This window comes from Aotus nancymaae, unplaced genomic scaffold (assembly GCF_030222135.1).
Source record: "Aotus nancymaae isolate 86718 unplaced genomic scaffold, 86718_ANA_hifiasm-v0.15.2.pri h1tg000014l, whole genome shotgun sequence".
NCBI lineage: Eukaryota > Metazoa > Chordata > Mammalia > Primates > Aotidae > Aotus > Aotus nancymaae.
The window spans coordinates 42,588,372-42,600,189 of NW_026988425.1; the positions used below are offsets into that span (position 1 = coordinate 42,588,372).

The 11,818-nt window shown below is 37.9% G+C and overlaps 1 protein-coding gene across 8 annotated transcripts in view; it reads left to right on the plus strand.

Moving 5' to 3' along the window:
• The window catches only part of NNT (nicotinamide nucleotide transhydrogenase), a 96,099-nt gene extending 91,698 nt beyond the window's left edge, over window positions 1-4,401 (plus strand). For all 8 annotated transcript variants that reach the window (XM_012449548.3, XM_012449547.3, XM_012449549.3 and 5 more), the window contains 2 exons: window positions 1,764-1,879; window positions 3,412-4,401. In XM_012449548.3, the coding sequence (XP_012304971.1) occupies window positions 1,764-1,879; window positions 3,412-3,561 (266 nt within the window). In that variant the 3' untranslated portion in view covers window positions 3,562-4,401. The remainder of the gene's footprint in view (window positions 1-1,763; window positions 1,880-3,411) is intronic.
• The last annotated feature ends 7,417 nt before the right edge of the window (window positions 4,402-11,818 follow it).

An 11,818-nucleotide genomic window follows, 5' to 3' on the forward strand; every position in this document is an offset into this window, starting at 1 on the left:
CTGGCAAATATCCACTGTAAACTTAACAAATGCTGTTTATTAGAAAAAATAATGAAATTGTGTGTATGTTTAGATTCACGTGGCATTTTTTGGCACCATTCTAAGGTAGTTTATATTGCAGTTCTTAAAGAGATAACTTAGGCCATTTTAATTTTACGTCCCTTTTCAGATTCCACTGTTATTACATTATGTGTAATGCTAACCAGTTCCAGGAATTATGGACATGGCTTTAATGAGGATTTTGATACCATTGTCTATTAGACATCAGATTGTATCTTAAGGGGTTATTTTATTTTTATGTATTTTTTTAAACTTTTATTATAGATTCATGGGTACATGTACAGGTTTGTTACCTGGGTATATTGTGGAATGCTGAGTGTTGGAGGTAGTGAGCATAGTACCCCACAATTTTTCAGCCCTTGCCCCTGTCCCTCTCTCCCCACTCTGGTAGTCTCCAGGTTCTATTGTTGCTATATTTCATGTCCCTGAGTACCCAGTGTTTAGCTCCCACTTATAAGTGAGAATGTGCAGTATTTGGTTTTTTGTGCCTGTGTTTATTTGCTCAGGATAATGGCCTCCAGCTGTTTCCATGTTGCTGCAAAGAACATGATTTCCTTCTTTTTTATGGCCTTATAGTAGTCCATGATGTATACATACCACGTTTTCTTTATCCAGTCCACCATTAATGGACACCTAGGTTGATTCTATGTCTTTGCTACTGTGAATAGTGCTGCAAAAAACATGTTAGTGAATGTGTCTTTTGGTAGAATGATTTGTTTTCTTTTGCATGGTGGGATTGCTGGGTCAGATAGCAGTTCTAAGTTTCTTTGAGAAACTGCTTTCCACAGGGGCTGAACTAATTTACATTCCCATAAACAGTGTGTAAATGTTCCATTTTCTCCACAGCCTTGCTAGCATCTGTTATTTTGACTTTTTACCAGTAGCTGTTCTTACTGTGTGAGATGGTAATTTCATTGTGGGTTTGCTTTGCATTTCTCTTATGATTAGTGATGTTGAGCATTTTTTCATGTTTGTTGACCACTTGTATATCTCCTTTTGAGAAATATCTGTTCATGTCTTTTGCCCCTTTTTTGAGTTTTTTTTTTTTTAAATTTCTTTGTTAAGTTCTTTAAGTTCCTTATAGATTCTGGATTTTAGACCTCTGTCCAGTGTATCATTTGTGAATATTTTTTCTCATTCTATAGCTTGTCTGTTTGCTCTCTTGATAGTTTCTTTTGCTATGGAGAAGCTCTTTAGTCTAATTAGGTCTCACTTGTCAGTTATTGTGTTTGTTGCAATTGTTTTCTGAGGACTTAGTCATTAATTTTTTCTGAAGGCTGATGTCCAGAATGGTGTTTCCTAGGTTTTCCTCTTGGATTCTTATGGTTTGAGATTTAAATGGTCATTTTAAAGGGTGAAAGTGGAATGCAAATTTCATAAAATCATGTGACACTATAGCAAGATCATTTTGAGATCATAAAAGAGTTATAAAGTCAGATTAGGTAGATTTATTGGGGGGGAGAAGCATAATAATTCAGGGTGTAGTCAAGATGGTTAAGTTCAAATGCAAGACCTACTGCTTTTTAACTGTGTGACACTGACTGAGTTGCTTAACCTCTCTGATAAAGTTCTTTGTACAGTGCCTGTCACAAATGCAAATCTATATTTTTACTGTTATTATAAAGTAAGATCACTATAATTTGAAAATATGTAAAAGTGACCCTTTGAGTTTTATATTCTTTCTTTTTTCTTTAATTATATAGATACTGATTTGGTCCTTGTAATTGGAGCTAATGACACTGTTAATTCAGCAGCTCAAGAAGATCCCAACTCTATTATTGCAGGCATGCCAGTCCTTGAGGTCTGGAAATCAAAGCAGGTAAAGTTTCAGACTTGTATTTCATTCTGATAACCAAAGGTCACTTAAAATATACACACAGAAATTTCTTTGATCATTTGATAAGAAATGATGATGCCTTCTAGGAGGCCCAAGAGTAAGAGCATGTTTAAGGCCCAGTTTCTTATATCCAGCTTCTGTCTGTTCTCTGGCCACCAGAGAACGTAAGTGAATGCCCTCATCACAAGTAGAACCAGATGAGATTATGTGGGTGGATTAACAAAATCTGTAACCACAGCTGAAAAAAGAGCTGTGAGCTTTTGGAATGAGTCTGGCTAAATTCCAGATCGAGTCCCATGAAGCAGATGGCTTCCCTCTGGGACAGTGAGTCAGTATCATCGCCTTCATATACCAAGATGAGCATATTTTTTTTCATTTAACTTTTTTGAAAGGGAATTTATAAGTTGTTATAGAGTATCTAGCATAAAGGTGATTTAGAAATCCAAACCATAACGTGGCATAAGGAAGCAAGCTTCGCTCATGCATATTATTTCTGAAAAAGCTAATTGCTAGATTTTAGATAACTCAGAGGCTTGTAAATTTTCCTCTGCCTCAGCAGTAGGCACATTTTACTACTCCTGAGTCATATCTGCATTTAAAAAATCCTAATAACATCATGTACATTTCAATTTAATTTTGTTTCTTTTTATTGTAAATATGGGAGTTTAAAACTTAGTATTTGTGATGAGTGAGTAGATATAAAATGTACTTGTTCATGTGTGTATGAAAAACTATTGTGTCATAGTCAATATTTCAGAGTTTGCAGAGTGCATTACTGTACTAATGCTATAAGAAAAAGAATACATTTGCACTTCCTCTATTTTTGGATAGATTACATGTCCTAGTAGACCATAGAAAGGCTTTTCATTTCATTAAAAACTGACTTGATATTCAGCAGGACAGCAACATCCATAACACGTCATTGTAAATATCTATAACACATCAATATTATAGAGTGACTTACTTGTTCCATTTTGATTTGTAGGAACATTCTGTTAGTTATTAGCTCTGTCCTTGTGAGAAGCTGGATTGCTCTTTGAGGTTTTGTCCTAGCACTTTCTGATATACTTTGAAGTCATAGGAAAGAATAACACAGTTTTCCCACTCAACCACATCTGTTTTAGAATTCGTAGTGGAAACGTATGTACTAAACTTATTTTCTTTAGCACATTCATAGAAAGATGCTTATTTTGCTGGCTAGAAAATGGTATACATGGTCTTTATAGATAAAAGCATTAAGAAGAAAATCATTGTAATCTTATCACTCAAATATGAATTATTAACATGACTTTTTCTCTAATGGATGTAAGAATAAAGGCATATTTAAATATTAAAATTAATACAATGCAAACATTCATTAAAAATACTTTTCGTGTATTTTTAAAGTGCCTGTACTAAAGAATTAGTGGTGGTACATACCTTGTTCAAAGGTAGTGAAGAGCAATGTTTGTGTGCCTAACAGGTCCTGGGCAGGTCTGTTAAATGCTCTCTCTCATTTAATCTTTGGTTCTCAGGTGATTGTTATGAAGAGGTCTTTGGGTGTTGGCTATGCTGCAGTGGACAATCCAATCTTCTACAAACCTAACACGGCCATGCTTCTAGGTGATGCCAAGAAAACATGTGACGCACTCCAGGCGAAAGTTAGAGAATCCTATCAGAAATAAATATTAAAGATCAAGCTGTTGGCTAGTAAAGCCACCTCTACAGTTGTGGGAACAGTCAAATAAAGTATCAGTATACGTGGTGATGTGCATCTATAGCAAAGCTCTTGGAATAAAAGGAAGACTGAAGAAAGCAAAGCAAATACTGTATAGATAGATTTTTCAAGATCAGCAATCCCTCAGTTTTAAAAAAGGATTAAAAATTCTAAATGTCTTTCTGTGCATATTTTTTTGTGTTAGGAATCAAAAGTATTTTATAAAAGAAGGAAGGACAGCCTCATTTTAAATGTAATTCTGTTGGATTTTTTATGCCTTCTCAGTAACCAGAAATGTTTTAAGAAACTAAGTGTTTAGGATTTCAGGGCTTACATTATACATGGATCTGAAATATCTGACACAGTGTAAACATTGCAGGCAACTGCATTTTGTGTTTTATTTTTTTTCCAACAAATGTGACTAATTTGGAACTTGTATGAACTTCTGAGCTCTCCCTTTGCAATTTAACCATAGTCTGAATTAACCATATCAAATTGGTTTTAATTTTTTAAACTGTACTTCAGAGTCTATATTTCAAGGGCATATTTTCTCACTACTATTTTAATACATTAAAGGACTAAATAATCTTTCAGAGATGCTGGAAACAAGTCATTTGCTTTATATGTTTCATTAGAACACCAATGAAACATACAACTTGAAAATTAGTGTTAGTTATATTTTTGAAAATTCCATTTCTAATTGGAGATCTCTTCAATTTCAATCAACATATAATGTGTAGTACTGTATTAAGTGCACTTGAGTGGAATTCAACATTTGACTAATAAAATGAGTTCATCATGTTGGCAAGTGATGTAGCAATTATCTCTGGTGACAAAAGAGTAAAATCAAGTATTTCCGCCTGCTATAAATATCAGGGGAAGACCTGCTACTATGAAATAGAGGAAAGTAATCTGTCTTCACTGTTTACAATAAGAATAGATTTTGTTTTCAAATCAGTGTGTGTTTTGAGGTCTTATGTAATTGATGACATTTGAGAGAAATGGTGGCTTTTTTTTGCTACCTCTTTGTTCATCTAAGCACAGTAAAGATCGTGTCTTTTTATAGAAGTCTAGATTTTCTTTGTGACTTTGCTACTGTGCCTAAAGCTCTAAATATAGGTGAATGTGTGATGAATACTCAGGTTATTTTCTCTGCATATAATTAATTTGGTACTAAGTTTCTCAAAAAATTATTAACACATGAAAGACAGTCTCTTAAATCAGGAAAAGAAGTAGTACAAATTTTGTTACTGTAATGCTCGTGTTTAGCGAGTTTAAAACACACAGTATCTGTTGGTTTTATAATCAATTTCTATTTTGCTGTGCCTGAGATGAAGATCTCTCTCTCTCTCTCTCTCTCTCTCTCTCTCTCTCTCTGTCTCTCTCTCTCTCTGTGTGTGTGTATGTGTGTGTGTTAAAGCAGAAAATACTCCTTTTAAAGTTTTAAGTGATAAATGCAATTTGTTAATGGATCTTAGGTCACTAGTAATCTCAGGACTGAATTATATAATGAATATTCTATTAGAAGAAAGTAAACACCATCTTTATTCGTGCCCTTTCCCTTCTCTCAAAGTAGTTGTAGCTATATCTAGAAAGAAGCAATTTTGATATCTTGAAAAGGCAGTTCCTACATTCAGTTTGAACTATTTATTAATTTATTTTTTGTCATAGTAAAATTTTTAATGCATTTTTAAAAATTAAGTGTGATCTTATTCTTTGCTGTTTGCCAATCCTTGTCATTGATTGTGTTAATTGAATTGAAAATTCATGCTCTGTTGGTTTTATTTTACTTTATTGGTTAGGATATTTAAAGGATTTTTGTATGTATAATTTCTTTTTCTTTTTTCTTTTTTTTATTGCATTTTAGGTTTTGGGGTACATGTAAAGAACATGCAAGATTGCATAGGTACACACATGGCAGTGTGATGTGCTGTTTTCCTCCCCTTCACCTATATCTGGAATTTCTCCCCATGCTATCTCTCCCCAACTCCCCACCCCCCGCTGTCCCTCCCCTGTTTCCCCCCTACAGACCCCAGTGTGTGATGCTACCTTCCCTGTGTCCATGTGTTCTCATTGTTCAACACCCACCTACGAGTGAGAACATGTGGTGTTTGATTTTCTGTTCTTGTGTCAGTTTACTGAGAATGATGGTTTCCAGATTCATCCATGTCCCTATAAAGGACACGAACACATTGTTTTTGATGGCTGCATAGTATTCCATGGTGTATATGTGCCACATTTTCCCTGTCCAGTCTATCATCGATGGGCATTTGGGTTGTTTCCAGGTCTTTGCTATTGTAAACAGTGCTGCAATGAACATTCGTGTGCATGTGTCCTTATAGTAGAACGATTTATAATCCTTTGGATATATACCCAGTAATGGGATTGCTGGGTCAAATGGAATTTCTATATCTAGATCCTTGAGGAATTGCCACACTGTCTTCCACAATGGTTGAACTAATTTACACTCCAACAGTGTAAAAGTGTTCCCATTTCTCCACATCCTCTCCAGCATCTGTTGTCTCCAGATTTTTTAATGATCGCGATTCTAACTGGCGTGAGATGGTATCTCAATGTAGTTTTGATTTGTATTTCTCTAATGACCAGTGATGATGAGCATTTTTTCATATGTTTGTTGGCCTCATGTATGTCTTCTTTTGTAAAGTGTCTGTTCATATCCTTTGCCCACTTTTGAATGGGCTTGTTTGTTTTTTTCTTGTAAATCTATTTTAGTTCTTTGTAGATTCTGGATATCAGCGCTTTGTCGGGTGGGTAGATTGCAAAAATTTTTTCCCATTCTGTTGGTTGCCGATTGACTCTAATAACTGTTTCTTTTGCTGTACAGAAGCTGTGGAGTTTGATCAGGTCCCATTTGTCTATTTTGGCTTTTGTTGCCAATGCTTTTGGTGTTTTGGTCATGAAGTCCTTGCCTACGCCTATGTCCTGAATGATTTTGCCTAGGTTTTCTTCTAGGGTTTTTATGGTGTTAGGTCTTATGTTTAAGTCTTTAATCCATCTGGAGTTAATTTTAGTGTAAGGTGTCAGGAAGGGGTCCAGTTTTTGCTTTCTGCACATGGCTAGCCAGTTTTCGCAACACCATTTATTAAACAGGGACTCCTTTCCCCATTGCTTGTTTTTGTCAGGTTTGTCGAATATCGGATGGTTGTAGATGTGTGGTGTTGCCTCCGAGGCCTCTGTTCTGTTCCGTTGGTCTGCATCTCTGTTTTGGTACCAGTACCATGCTGTTTTGATTACTGTAGCCTTGTAGTATAGTTTGAAGTCCAGTAGTGTGATGCCTCCTGCTTTGTTTTCTTTTGCTTAGAATTGACTTGGCTATGTGGGCTCTCTTTTGGTTCCATATGAAGTTTAAGGTGTTTTTTTCCAGTTCTGTGAAGAAGGTCATTGGTAGCTTGATGGGGATAGCATTGAGTCTGTAAATTACTTTGGGCAGTATGGCCATTTTCACGATGTTGATTCTTCCTAACCATGAGCATGGAATGTTTCTCCATCTGTTTGTGTCCTCTCTTATTTCATTGAGCAGTGCTTTGTAGTTCTCCTTGAAGAGGTCCTTTACATCCTTTGTTAGTTGTATTCCCAGGTATTTTATTCCTTTGTAGCAATTGTGAATTGCAGTTTGTCCTTGATGTAGCTCTCTTTAAGTCTGTTATTGGTGTATAGGAATGCTTGTGATTTTTGCACATTGATTTTGTATCCTGAGACTTCGCTGAAGTTTCTTATCACTTTCAGGAGATTTTGTGCTGAGATTATGGGGTCTTCTAGATATACGATCATGTCGTCTGCAAATAATGACAATTTGACTTCCTCCTTTCCTATTTGAATACCCTTTATTTCTTTTTCTTGCCTGATTGCTGTGGCTAGAACTTCCAATACTATATTGAATAGGAGTAGTGAGAGAGGGCATCCTTGTCTAGTGCCAGATTTCAAAGGGAATGCTTCCAGTTTTTGCCGATTCAGTATGATATTGGCTGTTGGTTTGTTGTAAATAGCTTTTATTATTTTGAGATATGTTCCATCAATACCTAGTTTATTGAGGGTTTTTAGCATAAAGGGCTGTTGAATTTTGTCAAAGGCCTTCTCTGCATCAGTTGAGATAATCATGTGGTTTTTGTCTTTGGTTCTGTTTATGTGGTGAATTACGTTTATAGACTTGTGTATGTTGAACCAACCTTGCATCCCCGGGATGAAGCCTACTTGATCATGGTGGATAAGGTTTTTGATGTGCTGTTGCATTCGGTTTGCCAGTATTTTATTGAAGATTTTTACATCTATGTTCATCATGGATATTGGCCTGAAGTTTTCTTTTCTTGCTGAGTCTCTGCCGGGTTTTGGTTTCAGGATGATGTTGGTCTCATAAAATGATTTGGGAAGGATTCCCTCTTTTTGGATTATTTGGAATAGTTTCAGAAGGAATAGTACCAGCTCCTCTTTGTATGTCTGGTAGAATTCAGCTGTGAACCCATCTGGACCTGGGCTCTTCTTTTGGGTGGTAGGCTCTTAATTGCTGCCTCGACTTCAGACCTTGTTATTGGTCCATTCAGGGTTTTGACTTCTTTCTGATTTAGGCTTGGAAGGATGCAAGTGTCCAGGAATTATCCATTTTTTCCAGGTTTACTAGTTTATGTGCATAGAGTTGTTTGTAATAATCTCTGATGATGGTTTGTATTTCTGTGAAATCTGTGGTGATATCCCCTTTATCATTTTTTATTGCATCTATTTGATTATTCTCTCTTTTCTTTTTTATTAATCTGGCTAATGGTCTATTTTGTTAATCTTTTAGAAAAACCAGCTCCTGGATTTATTGATTTTTTGAAGGGTTTTTTTTTTGTGTCTCTATCTCCTTCAGTTCTGCTCTGATCTTAGATATTTCTTGTCTTCTGCTAGGTTTTGAGTTTTTTGATCTTGCTCCTCTAGCTCTTTCAATTTTGACGATAGGGTGTCGATTTTAGATTTTTCCTTGCTTCTCATGTGTGCATGTATTGCTATATATTTTCCTCTAGAGACTGCTTTAAATGTGTCCCAGAGATTGAGGTATGTTGTGTCTTCATTCTCATTGGTTTCAAAGAACATCTTTATTTCTGCCTTCATTTCATTGTTTATCCAATCAACATTCAAGAGAAAGTTGTTCAGTTTCCATGAAGCTGTGCGGTTCTGAGTTAGTTTCTCAATTCTGAGTTCTAATTTGATTGCATTGTGGTCTGAGAGACTGTGTTATGATTTCCGTTCTTTTGCATTTGCTGAGGAGTGATTTACTTCCAATTATGTGGTCAGTTTTAGAGTATGTGTGATGTGGTGCTGAGAAGAATGTATATTCTGTGGATTTGGGGTGGAGAGTTCTGTAAATGTCTATTAGGTTTGCTTGTTCCAGGTCTGAGTTCAAGTCCTGGATATCCTTGTTAATTTTCTGTCTCATTGATCTAATATTGACAGTGGAGTGTTAAAGTCTCCCACTATTATTGTGTGGAAGTCTAATTCTCTTTGTAAGTCATTAAGAACTTGCTTTATGTATCTGGATGTTCCGGTATTGGGTGCATATATATTTAGGATCATTAGCTCTTCTTGTTGCATTGATCCTTTTACCATTATGTAATGTCCTTCTTTGTCTCTTTTGATCTTTGTTGGTTTAAAGTCTATTTTATCTGAGATGAGAATTGCAACTCCTACTTTTTTTTTGGTCTCCATTTGCTTGGTAAATCTTCCTCCATCCCTTTCTTTTGAGCCTTTATGTATACTTGCATGTGAGATGGGTTTCCTGGGTGCAGCACACTGATGGGTTTTGGCTTTTTATCCAATTTGCCAGTCTGTGTCTTTTGATTGGGGCATTTAGCCCATTTACATTTAGAGTTAATATTGTTATGTATGAATTTGATCCTGCCATTTTAATGCTAGCTGGCTGTTTTGCCCATTAGTTGATGTAGTTTCTTCATTGTGTTGATGCTCTTTACTATTTGGTATGTTTTTGGAGCGACTGGTCCTGGTTGTTCCTTTCTATGTTTAGTGCCTCTTTCAGGAGCTCTTGTAAAGCAGGCCTGGTGGTAATGAAATCTCTGAGTACTTTCTTGTTCACAAAGGATTTTATTTTTCCTTCACTTATGAAGCTTAGTTTGGCTGGATATGAAATTCTGGGTTGAAAGTTCTTTTCTTTAAGGATGTTGAATATTGGCCTCCACTCTCTTCTGGCTTGTAGGGTTTCTGCTGAGAAATCTGTTGTGAGTCTGATGGGCTTCCCTTTGTGGGTAACCCGACCTTTCTCTCTGGCTGCCCTTATCATTTTCTCCTTCATTTCAACCCTGGTGAATCTGACGATTATGTGCCTTGGGGTTGCTCTTCTTGAGGATTATCTTTGTGGCATTCTCTGTATTTCCTGGACTTTAATATTTGCCTGCCTTGCTAGATTGGGGAAGTTTTCCTGGGTAATATCCTGAGGAGTATTTTCCAGGTTGGATTGATTCTCTCTGTCACATTCAGGTACACCTATCAAACATAGATTAGGTCTTTTCACATAGTCCCATATTTGTGGAGACTTTGTTCATTCCTTTTTACCCTTTTTTCTCTAATCTTGCCTTCTCATTTTATTTCATTGAGTTGATCTTCAACCTCTGATATCCTTTCTTCTGCTTGGTCAATTCGGCTGTTGAAACTTGTGTATGCTTTGCGAAGTTCTTGTGTTGTGTTTTTCAGCTCCATCAATTCACTTATATTCTTCTCTAAGTTGTTTATTCTGGTTAGCATTTTGTCAAATCTTGTTTCAAGGTTCCTCGTTTCTTTGCATTGGGTTAGAACATGTTCTTTTAGCTCACAGAAGTTTCTTATTACCCACCTTCTGAAGGCGGATTCTGTCAATTCATCATACTCATTCTCCATCCAGCCTTGTTCCCTTGCTGGTGAGGAGTTGTGATCCCTTGTAGGAGGAGAGGTGTTCTGATTTCAGGTGTTTTCATCCTTTTTGTGCTGGTCTTCCCATCTTTGTGTATTTATCCCCCGTCATCATTGTAGTTGTTGTCTTTCAGGTTGGGTCTTTAAGTGGATGTCCCGTTTGTTGATGATCAAGTTATTTCTCTCTGTTTCTTAGTTTTCCTTCTACCAGCCAGGTCCCTCTGCTGTAGGACTGCTGAGGTCCCTCCCAGGCCCTGCTTGCCTGGGGATCACCTGCAACAGCTGCGGAACAGTAAGGGTTGCTGCCAGTTTCTTCTGCTGTCTTTGTCCCTGAAGGATACCTGCCTGATATCAATCTAGCTCTCCTTTATGAGGTGACTCTTTGGAAATACGGGGGTCAGGGAGCTGCTTGAGGAGACAGTCTGTCCTTTATAGGAGGTCAAGTGCTGAGCTGTGAGCTCCGTTGTTCATTCAGAGTTGCTGTGCAGGTACGTTTAAATCTGCTGCAGCTGGATTCATAAACCATCCCCCTCCCCGCTGCTTTTTTTTTCCCCAGGTGCTCTGTCCCAGGGAGTTAGGGCTTTATTTATGAGTTTCTGTTGTGCTGCTGGCTTTTTTCAGGGCTGCCCTGCCCAGCGAGGAGGCAGCCTAGTCAGTGTCTGCCTGCAGAGGCTTTGCTGAGCTGCTGTGGGCTCTGCCCAGCTGTCATGTGAACTTCCCTGCAGTCCTGTTTATACGGGTGTAGTTAGAAGTGCCTTGGCAATGGCAGCCCACCTCTGTAATGGCGGACTCTGTCTGTAATGGCAGACTGCCTCCGCAATGGTGGGCTGCCTCAGCAATGGTAAACTACCTCTGTAGTGATGGAGTGCCTCAGTAGTGGTGGACACCCCTCCCCCACAGAGCTGGACTATCTCAGGTTCAGCTGTGCTTGCTGTGAAACTCTCAATCCAGAGCGTTTCAGATTGCTCTTTTTTTGTGGGGGTGGGACTAGCCGAGCCTGATCACCTGGCTCCCTGCCTCAGAGCCTTTTTTTTTTTTGTCTACCCAGTGCTTCAGTTGCCTGTTGAAAAGGCATTGGGTTCTGTGTGATTTCCCATGCGGCGACCCACTGCGCCAGCTGAAACAGCCATTCTGAGATTTGTGGTGCTTTTTTGCCCGGGAATCTCCTGGCCTGGCTCCCTGTTTCAGTCCCCTTTTCTATCAGTTGAATGGGCGATTCTGTCTTCCCCGAGCTCCAATCGCCAGCTAAAACGGTGCCCGGACCCATGTAGTTTGTACGGAGAACTGCCATGCCGGGGTGCCGGCCAAAACAGCAGCTCTGGCCTAAACAG